A 20,935-nucleotide genomic window follows, 5' to 3' on the forward strand; every position below is an offset into this window, starting at 1 on the left:
ACTGAATAAAACATTTTTTAAACAAACCAAATGACGACATTTTCTGCTGTAAACCTTTTGATAATCAAAAACATCAGTAGCATTGTTAACAATGTTAAAGGCAGTGTGTGCGTTCATAGTGTTGGTTTCATTTCAAGGTGATGGCTGATTGTCAGATATACCTGATAGTATAGTTTAGAGCAGTGTGGTATGCCATACTAGTAGGCAGATTAGATGTGAAGGAAGCTGCATCTGTAGCAAACAAATCATTAGAGGGTAAAGGTTGAGATGATGGCCTACTTCTCTCCTCTTGAAGTGTCTCTCAGAAAAAAATATTTGCTGACCAGGGAAACAAAGTGCCAGAACAATCTGCATGTGCATTATTTTGCTCCAGGCTTTACAAGGAAATGGGATAGATTTCTTCATTCTCTGTTTCCTACCTGTTCACCTTAGTGTCATGCCTAGAGTTGTTTGTGTGAGGAGGAATATATTAGCAGGAGCACCAGAAACAGTCTGATTTTTAAATCTTCCTTGGGACAGTAAGCACTTCTCGGAAATAAATAATGATTGTGCCATAATTCCCCTACCAGTTTTACTTAGATGGTTCTGGTCAAATCTAGATGTCCTCCTGTGATTGTCTCCTGAATGTTCCCTGTAACATTAACAACCCTGGGTCCAGAGAGAGAGAGGCTGTTTCTTTCTAAATATTCTAAATATCATTTATAAATATATGGTGTTTGCAAAGGAAAAGCACCAGATCTAGTTGAACTGACATATAAACCAAACAGGTTGCTTCTCACGAAACTAACGTTTATCGATTTGATTATATTTGTTGTTCGAACATATTTCTATAACAATCTGTATTTCAGAAGACACTCGCTTCTAATTCCCAAATAGCATCTGAGCTGTTTAGTTAGGTGCTAAATATAGTTAATGCTAAATACACTTGTGTGTAAGCCAAACTTACCGGTACTTGAGTGGCAGTTGTTTCAAAGTAAGCACGACTAGGTTGATGGGTCAATCTGTGAGGAAAAGCACCGACAATAGAATATTGCATTTCCTCTAGTTTATAGTAAAAGTAAGTTTTTAAAAACTGATTTATAAAAATGTCTATGAGAAAATCTGTGTCCTATTGTACCAACAGTTGGAAGAAAATTTTATGTAGAGACCTGTATTACAAGGCTAAATGAAGACTATTATAACAATACCACACTTTCACTTATTCTAGAAATACTGTCCTTTTCTCCTTTTTTTTTTTTAGCTTTAATGCTATGTATTTGTTCTTTTCTAGGATCGAAACAGAATGTATGACAGTCTGAATATGCATTCCTTGGAAAATTCACTCATTGATATAATGAGGGCTGAACATGATCCTCTTAAAGGTATGTTACTACTGTAGGTTAATGTTTCAGTCTGTAGGAGAGCTCTTTCACCATTACTGTATTTTTCCTTACTTGAAAAAATTAATGTTGCATTGGTGTTTAATCATATGCTTACACTGAATAAAGCAAGATAGGTCCTATCTTCAGATGTGATTGTTGGAAGTTATGCCCCTTTTCCACAGTTCTCTCCTGGGAAAGATACAGAGAGAGCTTTGGGCTTTTAAAAAATATTATTATTTTATTAAATTTGTATACCATCCATCATCCAAGTATCACATGTTCTCTTCCCTGCCCAAATGAGGAAATGCTGCAGGCAAATATCCAATTAAATCAATTTCTTCTTGGTGAGCAGAAGAATGAAGCATATTGGGAACCATAGGTGCCAACTCCCTGGGGCCCTGGGTGCCCGAGCAAATTAGTCTCCTTGGTTCTGTGGTTTATTCTTTTGACAATACAGTGGTACCTTGGGTTAAGTACCTAATTCGTTCCGGAGGTCTGTTCTTAACTTTCAGTTCAGTTTCTTTCTGAAATTGTTCTTAACCTGAAGCACCACTTTAGCTAATGAGGCCTCCCGCTGCCGCCGCGCCGCTGGAGCACGATTTCTGTTCTCATCCTCAAGCAAAGTTCTTAACCCGAGGTACTATTTCTGGGTTAGCGGAGTATGTAACCTGAAGCGTATGTAACCCGAGGTACCACTGTATGTTTACATTTGTAGCATCAAAAATGAAGCATTTAGAACTATAAGCATGTTTCCGATTTAGATTCTGACTGAGTCTTGCCCAGTTTGGGTTTGTTTTTAAAATTCATCTACAGCACTATCTTGTACATATCTACAGATAAGAAAGCACCATTGATTTCCTGGGATACAAACTCTCAGATAAGTTTGCATACCATAGCCTACTAAATGTATGTATTGACTACAATGCTAAACACACTTAATAGGAATTAAGTCCCATTGAGCTCAGGCTGGTGCTGTTACTTTATTGAGAATTTTTATTTATGTTTGAAAATCAGACTTTAAAGAATAAATTGGGTAACACAGATTGATTGATTGATTGATTGATTGATTGATTGATTGATTGAATAAATAAATAAATAAATAAATCTTGGATTAATCAGGGTCTTGATTTTGTCAGGATTTAGAAAAGCAATTTAACAGAATGTCAATTCTATGAAGTAACAGCTTGTTGCCTTTTTGTCGTTTTGTATCTCTTAATAAGTCCTTAAATAAGCCCACGAAATTTCAAAAGTTTTTCTCGTTTTCTGGATGGTGGCATAGGAGGAACCAAGAGTTCTATCCCGCCTCCACCATTCCACTGGAGGCGGGGGGGGGGGGGGCTTCCTTACATTGATATCCTACTTGTTTCCTATGTGGTATACAGAGGAGGGATGGTGGGCTCCATCCTTCATCAACCATCTCCCACTGCCTTGTCTGACTACCATCCTTGCGGCGTCTGATAAGTCCTTAAATGCACAACTGTAATAATTATTTGATGAGGACTATCATTAGTATAGTTTAAAGTTACTAAAACTAATCATTTTTTGATCCAGAAAGGGCTTTTTCTATTATTTTTGTTCACAGTGATTTAAGCAACTTCTCCCAAAATGCTATTATTGCCTGACTTCCAGTCTTTCATCGCTGTCTTGATAGCCCTTACAGTTGTAATGGGAACGTCATTTTGCAATGGTTGAATGAGGAGTTCCAGAGATGCATGCACAAAATCTGGAATGAGGAGTGCAGAATCGTGTGCTGCTCCTTCTCCAATTCATTTTGATGGGACTTATGCAGAGAACCTCTTGTTAAGTTGTTCCTTAGGAGCCTAAACTGAAGATTTGCTGAGTGGCAACATAATGCATTATTTGGAGCATATCCACATTACATCGCTCAGCATTCTCCTATTATGTTAGCTCAGTAAAATGTACAGCTGCCTTGAAAGTACATAGGCATCTACAACTATTTTTTTTTAAATTAAAAAATTGTCCAGTAGCACCTTAGAGACCAACCAAGTTTGTTCTGGGTATAAGCTTTTGTGTGCATGCACACTTCTGATCAGCGTTCTGTACTCTAAACAGAAGCAAATAAAGGAGGAACTCTTCTGAAGAAGTGTGCATGCACACAAAAGCTTATAACCAGAACAAACTTAGTTGGTCTCTAAGGTGCTACTGGAAAAAATTTAATTTTCTATTTATTTATTTTGATTGCGTCAGACCAGCATGGCTACCTACCTGAATCTACAACTATTTAAGATTAAGGCGCAAAAATTGCAGGGTTAAATGGAATTGTGCCGTTGCTGCCCCTTCTCCTGTGCTGTCCATAGTTAGAGTACAGGTGGTACTAGGTTTGCCAAATCAGAATATTAAAAATAAAAGATGCAGCTGGGCAATCACGTTGGGGGCTTTTGATCTGAAATGAGGGGACCTTACTTTTGTGTGGCCCTGACACTGATTTCACTCAGTAAAGTATTGTATTTTAAAAAATGAGAAAAAGGATGCTAATCTATATAGAGCTTAATTAAATCTGTCTTAAAACAGAAATTACTTCTTTCATATGTATTTAGATGCCTGTTTGAGTCAGTAGTATTTAATACATTCAGTTGATCTAAGTTATGTATGCAGAGTCCTGAATGAATGGACACTTCATGATTTGTCATCGGTCATCCTGAAGACAGAGCAGTGATTCTAAAAGCTGCAGTATATTAGTATATATTTGGGGATTATAGCAGATTTATTTAGAGCTTGAGGTAATATGCCAGTCTTCCATATCATAGTTAAACAAAGCAGCTGTTGTATGTTACTATGTATTAGTAAAATACAAAAGCTTTTGCTATGTGGTTATAAATATTCAGAATTCAATTATTATAGGAGTTCTCTCTTTCTTTAGTATTTTCTAACTTAAATTCTAAAATGTACCAGCCAGAAAACATTCATGGAACTTGTATTATCTTAAAATGTGTATTTAAATGTTTGGAGTAAATGAAAACCAGCTATACCAGAATAAATGATTTTGTTTGAACTGTAGTGTCAGAAGATGTGTTTGAGATTTGAGCTGATTGATATTTCTCCAGTGTAACTGAGTTTAAGCAGTTAGGTAGAAGTTTTCATAGTAAGAATGGAAAAGGAGACTTGGAATAGTCGGCACTATTTCTGGATTTCTTGAAACAAAGAGAACCTTTGTCCTCTTGGAGCTGATCCCAAAGCACATTGCAGATCTTATGACCAGAGAATTAAGGTTAAGAAGTTCATTCTTTCAACTTAAGTTGGCTCAAGGGTGGTGTTGGCTAATCGAGTAAAATATTAGCTGGTTCTGCTCTTGAACAAAATGGAGTTATGGTGCATGGGTGTATCCACGTATATAACCTTCTTGGTAGTGGCACTCTCCCTGTGGAACACCCTTCAGGTGTCAAGGAAATAAACAACTATCTGACTTTTAGAAGACACCTGAAGGCGGTTCTGTTTAGGGAAGTTTTTAATGTTTGATGTTTTAACGTGTGTTTACTGTTCTGCTGGGAACAGCCCAGAGTAGCTGGGGAAATAAGAATTTTTTTTATTTTTATTAAGTATTTTTGCACATCTTCTTTTTTCCATTGAATATAATGGCTAAAATCCTACAACTATTTGTTCTTAGGTCGTTTGAATTACCCACATCCAGGAACTGACAATCTTCTAATGTTAAATGGTAAGAGCTAGTCTTCTAGCAGTTTAATTTTCTATTATCGTAGTAAGCTTGTTTTTTTATGTACCGCTGCATTCTGTTACTGAATAATCCACAAATAATCAAAGATAGCCAGCATTTTTGAGAACCATGGCTGTCTTCCACTTCGAAAAAGTAGTAGCTCATTTTACAGTATGTTATATATCATATCCAGTGCATTTTGTGTGTGGAAGTACTCGACAATGTGGAGTACTGATTCCTCTATTTTTGCTGCTCACAGAAGCCATTTTGTGCTAGCACCCACAAAACTTACATCAATATAAAACTACTGGCGTTAAAATAAAAAAAACAGAAACCAAAAGTTACTAATTTTAGTATTTCAGGTATGCTTTTCCACCTCCATCTGCTTTATTTTCTACCAATATATGACAATTCATTTGGAATTTTGTCATCTGACACACTTACTTTACATGGTTGAAATAAGTTTGCTTTTCTGTAATGATGCTTCCTGCAAATTGTATTTGCTACCAGGGGTGCCAACTTGAATAAAATATTGTGGGGGCCCAGGTAAGCCCCGGCCCACATAATTTATCACACATACAATTTGAATGAGAATGCCTATCAACTTTGTGGGGGCCTGGCCCCCTCAAATATTTTATTGTGGGGACTGAAGCCCCCATGGCCCCTAGAAGCTGGTTCCTGTGTTTACAACTAAAAGGATTTAGATTTAAAACACTCCTTGGGTGCATAGGTTTGCAGTCTTAACTTGGAACTAATGAAATCAGAGGGATTTACTTCTGAATAAACATGCATATAATTATGCTGTTAGGCAATAGAGTGAGGGCATTTGCAGTTTTATAAACACAGAATTCGATGATCTACTGTACAGTTCGCCATGCTTGCATTTATGAATAGTGAAAAATTCAAGTTTTAATACTTCATATAAATGCAAAAACAAATCAGAATTGCCATGACCATAGGAGCGTACAGTGGTACCTCGGATTAAGTAGTTAATTCGTTCTGGAGGTCCGTTCTTAACCTGAAAGTGTTCTTAACCTGAAGCACCACTTTAGCTAATGGGGCCTCCTGATGCTGCCGTGCCACCGGAGCATGATTTCTGTTCTCATCCTGAAGCAAAGTTCTTAACCCAAGGTATTATTTCTGGGTTAGCAGAGTCTGTAACCTGTAGCGTATGTAATCCGAGGTACCACTGTACATAGATCTGTTTTTTTCATTATTAACAGTAGTACATACTGTAGTACAGTCATGGGAGAGATATTTGAATTGATAGTTAAAGGTAAAGGGACCCCTGACAGTTAAGTCCAGTCGCGGACGACTCTGGGGTTGCGGTGTTCATCTCGCTTTATTGGCCGAGGGAGCCGGTGTACAGCTTCCGGGTCATGTGGCCAGCAGGACTAAGTCACTTCTGGCGAACCATAGCAGCGCACGGAAATGCCGTTTACCTTCCCGCCGGAGCTTTGCCTATTTATCTACTTGCACTTTGACGTGCTTTTGAACTGCTAGGTTGGCAGGAGCAGGGACCAAACAACAGGAGCTCACCCCGTCACAGGGATTCGAACCACCGACCTTCTGATCGGCAAGCCCTAGGCTCTGTGGTTTAGACCACAGCGCCACCTGCGTCCCTTGAATTGATAGCATGTTGCAAAAATCAGGTATTACAGGATGTTGTAAAGATTAGATATTATATTTATTTATTATGGGCTTTCCCACCCCACAACTTTTGAAACACACAAACAAATATAGAAACTAAGCAATATAAAAATAATGGTTAGAATGTTGGATTATGACCTGAGAGACTCAGCCATGAAGCTCACTGGGTGACCTTGGGCCAGTCACCATCTCTTAGCCTAACGCCCTAACCTACCTCACAGGGTTATTGTGAGGAGGAAATGGGGAGGAGGAAAACCATTTGTACCACCTTAATCACCTTAATCACCTTGGAAACTCAAACAAACAAGTGTGTGTGTGCAGAATATATTAATCTAATTATTGGTAATTGTGCAGGTTGGTAGTCCAGTACTTAGTATGCATTTCAAACTGTACAAATGGTGTTTAAAATGGTGGTATATGAAGATTTTCTCCAAGTTTAGACCAGCATAAGCATTTTCCAGATTGGAAGAATATTTACAAAAAGTGCAATCTAGATGTTGGAATTCCAGAACTTCTAGAGATTGAGCAGCAGATGTCAGCTGCTGAAACAAAGAATTAAAAATACCACTCAGTAGTAAAGATCTGCTAGATTAAAAGTATTTTTTTGCTGGAATTTTGATACGAATTTACCAAGTGGTAAGGTTTTCTTCCATTGTTGTTGTTTTTGTTGTTGTTGTATTAATAAATATGTGGTATTATATATTTTTTTCTTGACATGCACTCTTAATATGTGATAAAATGCTGGAGACCTTAAGTAAGGCTTTTCGTATGTGTTTGTGTTACTTATTTATATTTCCCTTACCAAGGTAGCACTCAAGATAGGTAATTGGAATAGCTGGTAAATTGATAATCTTATTAGTAAAAAAGGTGGGAATAAATTTCTGTGAGCTATAGAATTGCATCGCTATAGTTTTCTTCTCTACTTCTCCACATGTTTCAGAGTTTATATTTAAGATTTCTGGTGCAGGTGTGTTTTTTATACATCTCGAACTATTTAAATATTTGCAATTTTTGTGAGTGTGTTTATTCTTTAAGAACAATAAATCAATGTTTGCATACTACGAAAACTTGCTAGTTATTTGTAGAATACACTGACTAGAAATTGTAATGAAGTAGAATAGAAAATCTCAGTGCAATGTGCTTCTTTGACCTATAATAATAAAAGATTCTAGCCCCATAATCACAAGATCACTACAGAGTGCAAACTTAAAAGGTGTTTGTTTTTAAGTGAGAAACTTTAGACATATTCCTGAAGTTAGTTTTCTGTGATGACTTAGCTAGGTGATGTGTGTATGAGTAATCTAGATTTTAAGGTGTGTAATTATACAAAATTGATGACTTCACAGACTTAACAGCAATGTAAAACAGGACATTAGAAGCTTAAGAGCAATAATACCACCATATTTTTTAAAAGGTAGATTCCCCACCACACCCAAAAGAGAATACTTCAAAGACAGGAGCAAATTTTAAATGACCTCTTTGAAATAGCACTGTTTCATATTTACAACCTCCTTCCCTAAATATGTACTTTAGCACACAAGTGAGAAATAGATGAGCTTCTCTCAATTTACCGCTTGGTAATATGTGTTTGGGACGCGGGTGGCGCTGTGGGTAAAAGCCTCAGCGCCTAGGGCTTGCCGATCGAAAGGTCGGCGGTTCGAATCCCCGCGGCGGGGTGCGCTCCCGCTGCTTGGTCCCAGCGCCTGCCAACCTAGCAGTTCGAAAGCACCCCTGGGTGCAAGTAGATAAATAGGGACCACTTACCAGCTGGAAGGTAAACGGCGTTTCCGTGTGCTGCGCTGGCTCGCCAGATGTAGCTTGTCACGCTGGCCACGTGACCCGGAAGTGTCTCCGGACAGCGCTGGCCCCCGGCCTCTTGAGTGAGATGGGCGCACCAACCCCAGAGTCAGTCAAGACTGGCCCGTACAGGCAGGGGTACCTTTACCTTTACCTTAATATGTGTTTGCTCTACATTCTGAATGTTCTGGTAGTTATAAAACCCCTGACAATAATTTCAGATGCAGGGCTAAGATTTTTTGTGTGTGAATATTGCTGACTTTATTCTTGCATTTGTAAAATGTGAAATTCTTGCACTTCTAAATATAGAACAGAAAACTCTTTAACATTTCTGTTACATTGCAAGCAGATACCTGCAGCTTTCTGTTCTGGATAGAATGTGGAAACAACTTTTCATATAGTTCTTGACAGATAAATACACAATGGAGGTGATAGGGTTAAACATTTCTTGTCTTCCTTCTTTGCTGAGCAAGTGAGACACAGGATGCGTTTTCCTTGGCCCTTCCCAACCTTTGAAGAAAGCATGGCATCTTATGGCCCCACAAACACTTGTGAGACAACCAAGCCATTCAGTAGACTGAGTTGGCCTTATTGCTTGTGCAGCTGAGATTAAGTTACAGAATGTATATACCGCTTAATATAAATAAGTATCTAAACTGTTTACATAAGTCAGAAAAAAACCCAACATTAATGTAACAATACAACAATAACATTGAAATTAGACTTTCTAACAATTCAGTAAAAACATATATTTTATATCGTAAGTAAAACTGAAAAGAATTTAAAAGTTAGGATTTGGAGTTCAGGAAAGCTTGGCTAAACGAATACAGTGGTGCCTCGCAAGACGAAATTAATCTGTTCCGTGAGGCTCTTCGTATAGCGGTTTTTTTGTCTTGCGAAGCAAGCCCATTGATGGCTTAGCGCTATTAGCGGCTTTTAGCGGATCAGCTGATAAGCGGCTTAGCGGCTTAGGAAAAGGGGGGGAAAGGGAAAAAAAAACGCAGGAACTCGCAAGACATTTTCGTCTTGCGAAGCAAGCCCATAGGGAAATTCGTTTTGCAAAGCGCCTCCAAAACGGAAAACCCTTTCGTCTAGCGGGTTTTCCGTCTTGCGAGGCGTTCGTCTTGCGGGGCACCACTGTATTAGAAGGGTGTTACTATCAAAGACCTGCTCCCATTTTGTTACCAAGTGACAATCCACTGATTGTGGAATGCCCAGCAGAATCTCCTCAGAGGACTTGAAAGCTTGGATTTGCTGGGGAAGGTGGTCAACTAGGTACCCAGGTTTCAGGTTGTTTGGGGCTTTAAATGTTAGCAAGCGGGCCTTGAACCTAACTTGGTGGCTAATATTCAGCCAGGGCATATCTTTCAGAACTGTTGTCCTACTGAGCACCCTATCAGCTGTATTTTGCTCTAGCTGCAGCTTCCAAAAAAAGTGTAAGGATAGCCCCACATGTAGTACATTACAATAGACTAATTGCGAGATTATCAGGGTCAGGCTTGCCAAGTGGTGAGGGCTGAACTACCACCATCCTCTTGATTACCTTGCTTAGAAAAGGTGTATTCATAGAATCATAGAATTATAAAGTTGGAAGGGACCCTGAGGATCATCTAATCCAACTTCCTGCAATGCAGAAATGTGTAGCTGTTCCCTATGAGGATCAGACTTGCAACCTTGGCATTATTAGCACCATGCTCTAACCAGCTGAGCTATTTAATGACCAGAGAAGGTAGTTATCTTTTAAGGAGAGCTTCCACCATCATCTCTTCTAAGACATCGTGGACCACTCTGTCATGCTCTGAATCCACCCAATCATTTTGCCGTGGCTAGTACATGACCTAGAAGGGCAAGGGTCAAAAGAGCATAAGATTTGCTGTACAGCTGCGGGTGGCAGGTGTCAACAACTAAAACTGATCCCACAAGAAGGTTCATTAGACATATCAACAGGCACTGAATCAGCAGCAGCATGCAAGTCTGCAATTTTATCCTCAAGGTGACTCAAAAAATGGCACAGTGGGCTTCCAATGTCTCTAAAACTGAGTTTATAGGGATACTACTCATAAATGTTCTGCAGGACAGATACTTGAGGGCATGATGGAGGCAGCAAAGAAGGCTACCCTTGCTGCTGCACAGCAAGCCCAATTATGTACTCTTATGCCCTCCCAGCCAAAGCGCTCCAGTTGTCTCCTGTTCTGTTCCATTGCCAGGAGAGGTCTCCAGTAAACCAAGCAGCAGTCCAAGGTTTACAGTTTCTTGACGCCACCCTGGTGGTGTTGTGTAAACAGCTGTTCCTCTCCTGCTGCACATCAAGATGACTTAGGTCATGAAAGCTTATGCCTTAATACAGTAAAAGTTTAAGGACTCAGCTATAGAGCTGCAAACAAAATGTTTTAAGTGTGTTTTAGTGCAATATACAATGTGACACTACATGGCGATGGTGAGCCTTAGGGAAAATTTGATGTATTTTTAAAAATGCTTTTTTTTAAAAGAATGCATTTTCAGAATGTTTTTTTTTTATACGTGTGTAGATTCCACCTAAGTCAGTCAATTTGGTTTATTGTGTTTAGCAAGCAGCCATTACACACATAAGATAATAATAACAGGAATACTGCTACTAATAAACATTTCTACTCCCTGACCCCTAGTGGATAAATCATTTCCCATTACCCCCTCAAGTTTTGTTACACAAAATATGTAAAGCCTTAACAAGAAATCTAGATGTTCTAAAGGATATCGCTCTCTCAACATCAGACAGCAAAAAAACAGGTATTTGCAAGAGATGGTCTACCCCTCTGCGATCTTAGCAATGGGTGGATGTAATTGTTTCTGAGATCTTCATAGAAAGGGCACTCAAGGAGCACATGAGTTATGTCTTCTATTGATATAGAGTTGCAGCCAAATATGTAAGAGTTTAAGGTATCAAAAGGCTGATAGTTGTTTTTTTACTCCATGGTGAGATACTGGATGATATTTTTGCAGATGCCCTGCATCTTTTGCAACTGTCAGTAAATATGCAGCTGGCTTGGTTGAGCAGTTTTTAGAAGCCATATGGACTGTTTATTCCTCTGTGTCAGTCAAGGTGAAATTCTTTAGCATTCATCATTTGTCTCTACTGCTTTAAGGGCATCACAGCAGTCTTCTCTGTAGCAGATTGCATTAGTCATGTCAAAGTGCTGCCATGGTAATTGGTGGCTTCATCATGGAGTCTGAAGTACCATTTGTCAGAATCCACCACCACAGCCTTCTAGTGCTACCACAACAAATTATAAGTTATTTTCCTTCTTATTTTGCAATTAGGCTCATTTGAGTGCTTTCCACAACCTGCTGCATGTGGTCATACTTGATAATACAGCTGTACTTAGGCTTTGTGAGTAAATGTGGCTGGGGAGGGGAGGCAGTAGTATATTGATGGTGGCGCTAAGCTCATCAGGTTGGGGTAAGGTGGTGGCAGCTGCAACGTTAAGGGAGCTCGGTGGTGGTGGTGGTGGTAGCAGCTCCACAATGAATCCAGAGCTGCCCTGACCTTGTCCCACTCTCCCCTTGTATCAACAAGTACATTGCCGCTGCCCTGGGAGGATGCCACTGCTAGACATTGTATATTGTGGGTATTTTAATTTGTAAAATGCCTGTAATCTTAATGATTGAATACTAGAGACATTTCCAGTCTGCCAGAGGAGGATCTCTCTATTTTGAAGACTTTTATGTGCGCCTCCCCGCTGTCCCCCAAGCTTGTGGGGCTGGCCGATGTCTGCCCAGCACGCGGGGTGCTCTGCTTCAGGGCACCCCGTGCACCGGGCGGCAGGCTGCTATCCACAGCCTAGGAGCCCTGCGGGAACTCCCGCGGCCTCCCCAGGCTTGCTGATAGCTTCCTGAAGCCTGGAGAGCACACCAACCCCTCTCACTCTCCAAGCTTCAGCGAAAGCCTGTATTCGCCCCATAGGACGCACACAGATTTCCCCTTCATTTTTGGAGGGGGAAAAGTGCGTCCTATAGGGCAAAAAATACAGTATATAAAACCCTGGTACATTATTGTACCATTATTGTTTAGGGAAGCTTTTAATGTATGACGCAGTATTGTATTTTAATATTTTGTTGGAAGCCACCCAGAATGGCTGGGGAAACCCAGCCAGATGAGCAGGTATAAATAAATTATTATTATTATTATTATTATTATTATTATTATTATTATTATATTTTATTGCAAGATCCAATGGAAATATAAGTTTTGTTCTATCTGTAGTTTGAACAATTATTTTAGCTAATTGTTTTGTTTTTCTACAATTGTTAGGTAAATACACTTGTACTTGGATGATAATCTTTGGAAAGAAACGGCATACATGTATGGTTGATGTTTGATGATATTGGAGGGGGAGACTTTTTGCGCAGGGGGTGATAGCTGACAGGAGTGAAGTCAATGTAGTAAGAATCCATTGCACTTTGTTTGAGGATGGCATGTAAATACTAAGAAATGCAAGCAAACAAGTAGCTGTAAACCATGGTTTACCTGTTGGGCTCATACTGTGGCTAAGTTCCTAAAATATGACTACCTCAAGCCATTGCTTGATGCCTGAATTGAACCACATGAGTCACTCCCATATAGTCAGCTCTTTGCACTGTGAATGCTCCTCTTATGTTTAATTCTCTAATTTTTTAATGAATGTTTTAAATGTTGTATATTGTATATTTTTATTCTCTGGAAGACCCATATGAGGTGAAAAAGCTGTGTGTGTGTGTGTGTGTGTGTGTGTGTGTGTGTGTGTGTGTGTAAGTACGTGCATGCACAGCATATGCTAGTTCTTCTGTGCTAGAGTAGCTGGAAGTAGGAGTTAGGGCTAGAATGACTTTTAGTCCATAAGAAGCTCCCTTATCCAAAGTCCAACGACCTGGCTCTATTACTGACACAGACAGGCAGTGGCATTCCAAGGTTTCCATACCTATGCATGATACTTTTCCACACTTTTAAAAATCGGAGAGAACAGATAATGTCATGTGGCTATTTGGGGCCAGAGTAGAGGGCCCAGGACTTCTATTACAGCTATATGTGAAACACTCTGAGCCTTTAAACTGCAAAAAAGTCAGCGGTGATTCTGTCACACTTGAGTTACCAGGCAAAGGGTTTTGTTTTTTTTTTTTTTACTTATCTGCAAGACTAATCTAAGATCAAAAGGAGTCTTTTGTTTGAGACAAAAGCCTTTGAGTTAATTTTCTTCCAGCTGTTTTCATGGCAAATGAAGGTCATAGCTTATAGTATTTGTATTACCACTGCAAAAGAAGTACAAAATGTCCCAAGAGTCAGGACATTTCTCAGATTCATTTGCATATTTCTACACTGAAAAGAATCAAAGTGCTCTCTGTTAAGAGTAAAGCTCTGTTCATCTTGTTTATACTCCATCCTGAAAGCTGTAAGTGGAAACACAGTTTTAAAATATTTACACGCAGTGTGTGATATTTGTTACAACTAATACGATCAGAATTTATAAGGCATTAAAATATTAAAATTTAAATAAAATTATCCAAACCATTTTCATACTTGCATAGCAAGTGTCTCTGGTGCTCATCAAATGAAAGTAAAAATGCACATCATAAACAAACACTGCAGACTAAATTTGGTATACACACAAATCACTTACATTATATTTGTATTTCCAAATGTTTTACCATTTGTCCTTTGTTTACATGCAGCAAGGAGTTATGGGCGAAGACGAGGTAATTCCCTTCTGTTTCCTATAATAAATCTAATGCTGATTGGGGTTAGACTGGCTGTTATTCTGATAATTACTCCAAATCAGTGATTCTGAAGGTGCCATTTACTTCTCATTGAAGTTGGTGGTAAACTAACAATTGATTTTTAATAATAGATTGTTCCTTTCATTTTGCATGACCACACTTCAGCAAAATCTTTATCTGCTTTAGATACTGATTTTAGTATTATCTAAAGGTTGATGCTTGATTTCCCTCCCTCCTTATTCACATTCTTGTTTATAATTAATACTTCCTGAATAAGCTTATTAAAAAACACACCTTCCCCTCCTAAAAATGTTGTTTCATTGCATCAGCAAGTTTCAGATTCAATATACAGTTTTATATAGACTAAAACAACTCTTAGAAGCATAGCTCCACATCTAGTGGTTCAGATCTCAAACCATGTCTCTCAGATATACTCAGCTTAAATGACTTATTAATAGGGTAAATATTAATTTCACGGCCGAGTGCCTGGGTCATGAAGGAAAATAGTTTGGTGCCATGTAAAGGAAATGCTAAGACCACCAGTCTATAGAGAGAGAATGATCATCAATGGATCACAGATGATCATGGATGGATTTTGATTACATTTAGTTAATCAGATTTCCAACCATGGGGGTTGGAGCAAGTCCCTCATGAAACTGTATATTTGGACCTAGTAACTGGGTTGGAATTGTCCAGGCTACATAATATTAAGGTTAGATTACTGTAATACATAATGGGGAGGCTACTGTTGTTTTACCCCCTACTTTTGAAGTGTCCTGGCTTGGCCTGCCTTGAAACAGTGAGACAAGATAAACTCTAAACTGAAGTATTGAAACAAATGTATTTTGAAGTCATGATAAGAAAAGAATAGCCTTCTCAAAGCAGACCATGGACTACAGCAAAAGAGAATGTAATTGCTGATGCTGAGAAGGTCCATATCTGAAATTTTAACCAGTTTTGCAACACTGGAAAGCCATGGTTATCTCAAGCAATGCTATATGTACTTTCCTGTAAATATAGCACTAAAATAAAATGTGTTCTGTGGGACTCATTGCTTGAGACACATAAGTGATTTCCACTATCTAATGGCAATGGGCATTGGTAAATAATATATTGATTTAAATTAAGAGAAATATGGGGAAACACCACAGCAAAGAGATTCTTGTCACCATGACCCAAAATCCACAATGGGGCAATACAGTTATTAGGACCAAGTAAACCATCATAAAATACTGAGAAAGTGATTGACTTCTCAAACATCTCCATCAGGCTAAGGTCTAACAATATAACATGGGAGGGAAAAGAGAAAAGGTTGGTGTGATGTTAATGGCATGATACCTTCATATTTTAACTGCCCCAAGATGGTTTATAGAAGGAAGTGTACAGACTTAGTTAGATTAGTCTCTGTTAGATGCTGAATGGACCTTCAGATTTATGTTCTTTATATATTTCGTAGGTTTTTAGCCCACTTTTTAGGCACCACTGCCTCCCAATCTCGTTTGCAACTGTGGATAAATATACCCATAGAATCAAGCAATAAAATCATTTAAAAATACACAGTTACATCCAAAAATATACAAACCATACAGTAAATTAAAAATAATCTAGCTCAGTCAGCAAAATGAGCATCCAATTTACAGATCCTAGATTAGCCCTCAAAGATCACAAAAAATGAGTATTCAAGGCTCATTAAAAAGTAGCGATATCTTGCTTTGAATCAAGTTCCATAATTAGCTGCTGAAAAGGCCTGTTTCCATGTGCCTATTTTTTTTTAATAGGTAGGTGTCTGAAAAGGGCCTCTGAAGTAGATCTTAATGAACAGATAGGCAGATCAAGTGCAAAGTAGCCCTTAAAAGTAACTTACTTTCAAGCTGTTTAGGGCTTCAAAGGTCATCACCAGTGGTGACGCACTGGTAACCAGTGCAGCTGGCACAATTTTGGTGAAATTGTTCCATCCACCTGGGCCCAATGAGTAGTCAAACAGCCACATTTTGTACCTGTTGACGTTTTTGAACAGTCTTCAAAGGCAACCCCTTATATAGAGTATCATAGTAGCCTAACCTGGAAGTCACTAGTGCATGTATAGCTGTGGCAAAGGTATGTTACCTCTATATAAGTTCATAGTTGGTGTTCCAGTGGGAGATGGGGAAAAGTGTCCCCGGTCACCACGAAGCCAAATTGGGTAGCATTGCCTTCTTGTTTTGGAGGATATGTAGCACTCCAGAATGTAAACTCCCATATTTAGGTGGCTGAAAATCATAACCTGCAGTTTCAGGTGCTCTCACCTGGGCAGCTAAATTTGATATTCTCCAAGATACATAAAATGCATATGTATCCATGGTTACATATTTTTCAGTGGTTCACGGTATTGGATAGAACGAACACATCCTCATTAATTCCACATAACTTACTGAAAGGACCAAGAAATTCAGTGATATCCATGTCAGCACACATACCACTCTGCACAGAATCCAGATGAAACTCATGTGTTAAATCTCTGATACTATATTATTTCTGATAGCAATTGCTTGGCCCACACTTTGCAAATCACAGCTAAAGGTGAAATACACAAAGGTACCGATAATCTTTATAGGTCATCCACTTCCTTACCAGGGTGCCATTTTGTAGCTGGCTAATTTGTTCCAAATACTTGGAGGTGAGTGAGTGGGTGCCAACCACCATCATTTGGGAAGCTTTGTGCATATTGGCTGGTGAACATGTATGCTTGCACGCACGCACACACACACGAACACACACACACACCTGTCTCAGTAATATCCAACACCACGGAAGCAAACTTACACTTTGTCTTCTCCCTCCTGTGTTCTCTTAAAATGTTGCTCTGAAGGTCCCCCCAACCCTCTGGAGCAGATTTTAGGGACACATTGGTGGGGGTGGGGGCTGCAGAAAGGAGTGCAGGAGGAGGAACCCTCACCATGTAAATGGAAGTCTGCCCTGCTTGTGCACAGACAGCATTAGATAACACCCTGTTTTCAATGGAGGATGTTTCTTTGTTAATATGTAGTGATGAAAGATGTTACGTATGCAAAAGAGAGAACTTTTGACTCTCATTCTGCCCTTTGCACTTCACTTTGTGGTGTTTTCTTAATTATGTGGGTGTTGTTGCTATGACAACATGAGCTTTTTGGGTTAAGAGGCTAACAGCATGTTAAATGTTCTTTTCTCCTGCTTTGTGGAGTTGGCATTCGTATCAGTTCACCATAGTTTGATTCAGATTCTTTTGGTTTGGTTATAATTCTTCCGTTCCTTTTTCAAATATTTCTTTCCTCTAGGGCAAAAGTGCATCTTTCCACTACCTCTTTTAGGGTGGTGGCCTGCATAGTCTTGCAAGGAACTTCATGATAACATGACTCCACAATCATGAAATTGCATCCTAATTCTTTGGTTTGTTTTGTTTAAAATATTTTTGGTCTATCAGCCTTCCAGGTTGCTCACAATTTCATATGAAAATAATAGATATGGTATAAATAACAGTAAAATAATGACAAATGAGACATCTCCAGCAGCAAATTAAGTAACTGTTTTTTCCTGGTGCCTAACCATCAAGTTTGGTGAATAGGTATCGGGGAGTGTGGTCTTCAAAACAACAAGGAAGTACCAAGAAGTTGCTCTTCTTACTCCGATGGTGGGGGAATGAAGAACCAGGTCTTTAGCAGATAGTTTAGCAGCCATAAGGGAATAGATATCATGGTCCATGGCCTTATGGAACTTTATAGGTCAAAACCAATTGTCCCTGGACATGAACTGGTAGCTATGAAAGATCTTCATTTACAGGTGAAGTATATTCATTTCTAGATGTCCTAGCAAACAACCTAGCATCTGCATTCTGAATTATTTGTGGCCCCCCAAATAATAGTTAACTACAGTACTCCAGCTTGGATGCTGCCAAGGCATAAGTGACTCTAGTCTTTAATAAAGATTGTAACTGGCATATCCTAGCAGCCAAAACACTTCATCCCATCTAAAACATCTACATATAATCTGCAATGCCCGATTTTAAGGCATCACACAAATTGTGGGTCAGATTATTTAATAGGAGTAGAACCCCGTCCAGGGCAGACCACCCTTTTTATTTTCTGGTCAATTCACACCAACAAACATTACTTTTGTTATATCTTAGTTTTATCTAGTTTGAGTCTTGGTTTATTACACCATTACTAACTCCAAATACCTGTTCTGAATATTCACAACCCCACTTGGATTGGATTTGAAAGAGAAATGCAGGTGTCTTCTGTATAATACTTACTATGCTTTATTCCAAATCTCCAAATGACCTCATTTGATGGTTTTATGTTAAATAGCCTGGGAAACTCTTAACATAAGCATCATAGGGCAGGCCAACTGTCTACCACCACCTTTTTCTTTACTTGAAATATTTTTTTTTAAAAAAAAAACAGACAGGGTTGGGCTCCCTCTGTCTGTCTTCCTGTGTAGATCTTTCATAAGGGTGGCCCAACTGTTGAAAGTCACACTGAAATTGGTTTAGATAATCAGCTTCATCTAGGATTTCTGGAGCTAAATTGTTACTAACTGCTGGAGAGACTCCCTGGGGGAAAAGTTATCAGTGAACAGTCAATTGTTACCAAAATCATTGGTGGCCAAAAACAGCTTCTACAGGAATGCCTCATAACTGTTGCCATCAAGGCAACCAAAATTTGGTTCATTTCTCAGTGAAGCATTCATTGTCTCCTGGACCCAGCCGATCATCTTCTTTACCCTGTCCAGCCAAGATGTACAAAGGTTGAGTGCACACGTGTAAGTGCCCTCCAGGCACCCCGTCAGCATCCTTGGCCTCACTAATGGAAACCTATCCAAGCAGAAGTAACTCACGCTGTCAGGGCTGCCTCTAGGTCCCAGCTCACAGAGAACCAACGCCAGGCTGATATTATGTACAAAAGTCTTTATTGAAGTATAGTTTCCATTTTAAAGCCAGAGCGTGCAACCCTACGTCTAGACTCTAGATCAGCGAAGTCCTATCTGAATCACTTCCCCTTCCGCACCAGTTTAAGATCCTAGCCCTGCTCCACCTTCTGCGCTGCTCTCTCCTCCTCTGGGTCCTCCTGCCCTCTGGGGCATTGCCCTTCCTGGACTCTTCCGACGCTGAGTCGCTTAGCTCCTCCCCTTGCCTCCGGCGTGCTTTAGGACCCGGTTCCCAATCCTCACTCTCTGCTGTCCCGCGCTCCTGTACATTTGAACTTGCTTCTCGCGCCAACCCAGTGACCTTTCTCCTAACCGTTACACTGCTTCTATCACTGCTTCCCTCTTCCGTGACACTGGCCGGATCTGACCTCCCCTCCGTTGTACGACTCTCCGAGGAAGGCGTGGTCAGCTCTGCCTCGTCTTCTCTCCCTGGTGGGGGAAGTACTGGTCCCGATGCCTGGGACCCTTCCCCCCCCACTCTGCTCTGGTGGGGAAGCTGGTCCTGATCTCCAACTACTACTCTGGGAGTCCCTGCTCCCCCCTTGCTCCTGGGGCGTTCCCCTTGGGACCCCCCTACCCCTGGCCACTGGCGCTCCCTTCTGTGAATCTTCCGATTTGCTGGAGAGGCTTATGGAATCCCTCGGACCACTGTCTCCTCCTACACTGCCCTCTGATTCCTCGCCCTCGCTCTCCATCTCCCATCTTCCCTGTGCCTCTGCTCCTGAGCCCCTGACACACGCTCTCCTGGAAGCAGCTCTTTTTGCACTGAAAACAATGTGGAGCCCATATTAAAGGCCATCTGATTGTTTCCCTCTGTGAAATTCCTTCACAAATAAGTCACAGTGAGGCACTTTGCTATTTCAATACTCAGAAACGAGTCTGGATAAATTTCATTTACATACAATGTTTCCCCTTCCCTCTTTTTTGAAAACCACCACCACTTTGTGTATGTTTATTTCCTTAAGGGAGGCATTCCGAGCATAATGAGTTCATAGGCAATCTGTAGGAAAAAAGAAGGGCAACAATACCAAACAAAACGAAAAGCCATACCTTGGCAGGTACTAAAAAATGAGTACTTTATTTAGAAAAGCATTCCTAAGTTCTGTTATGGCAAACACATTTTGAGTATGACATCTTCTCATCAGAGGCAGTACTTTCCTTCTGAATAAGACGTTCCTTTGTATTTTGGGAGTGCTCTCTGAAAAGACAAAGAAACTTCTCATTCCGGATACAAGAAGTATCTACTGCCTCTGGTGACGCGATGTCATATTCAGAATGTGTTAGCCATAATAACGGAGCATAGGAATGCTTTTGTAAATATTGTGTGGTATCCGACATCCTTGCGCAGATGGAATGAGTTTGTTGGACACCACCCAATGAATAATATTTTTTTCAGCACCTGGTGAGCATTGTCTCTTTTGTTTGGTTGCTGTTTCGTGTTTTTGTTTCCAAGTAAACTCCTGTCTGGTTGCTGAGCCTCAGTGCCAATCAGGTGCTTTCACACCATAGCTGAATTAAAATTTGTTTCAGTCACAAAAGCTTTCCCAGTAAACTGAGAAAAATCTACTCTGAAATACCATTATCTTCTGTAGTTTCCTCTGAACCAGTCAGTTAGGCATCTATGCCCAGTTTCATTGGAACATAGGAGATTTAGCAATATGTATGACATCCCTCTGGTTTTATGTGCAGTTTGACAATTGCTGGCAAATGGAACATATTGGACTGTTTACTTGCTAGTTTTTAGGATGTTTTCATATTAAAATTAAATCTCTGCTGCCTGAAGCAC

The 20,935-nt window shown here is 39.8% G+C and overlaps 1 protein-coding gene and 1 long non-coding RNA gene across 5 annotated transcripts in view; both read left to right on the plus strand.

Annotated features, from left to right (window-relative positions):
* The window catches only part of LOC309350028, a 494,376-nt gene that overhangs the window by 439,727 nt on the left and 33,714 nt on the right, over positions 1-20,935 (plus strand). The window lies entirely within an intron of this gene.
* The window catches only part of CPEB2 (cytoplasmic polyadenylation element binding protein 2), a 68,662-nt gene that overhangs the window by 27,017 nt on the left and 20,710 nt on the right, over positions 1-20,935 (plus strand). For 2 of the 4 annotated variants that reach the window (XM_081876277.1, XM_081876278.1), the window contains exons 3-5: positions 1,271-1,361; positions 4,987-5,037; positions 14,164-14,187. In XM_081876277.1, the coding sequence (XP_081732403.1) occupies positions 1,271-1,361; positions 4,987-5,037; positions 14,164-14,187 (166 nt within the window). The remainder of the gene's footprint in view (positions 1-1,270; positions 1,362-4,986; positions 5,038-14,163; positions 14,188-20,935) is intronic. The other 2 variants (XM_081876279.1, XM_081876280.1) reach the window with 1 other exon arrangement.

Source organism: Podarcis erhardii (assembly GCF_964252035.2).
Source record: "Podarcis erhardii genome assembly, chromosome: 9".
NCBI lineage: Eukaryota > Metazoa > Chordata > Lepidosauria > Squamata > Lacertidae > Podarcis > Podarcis erhardii.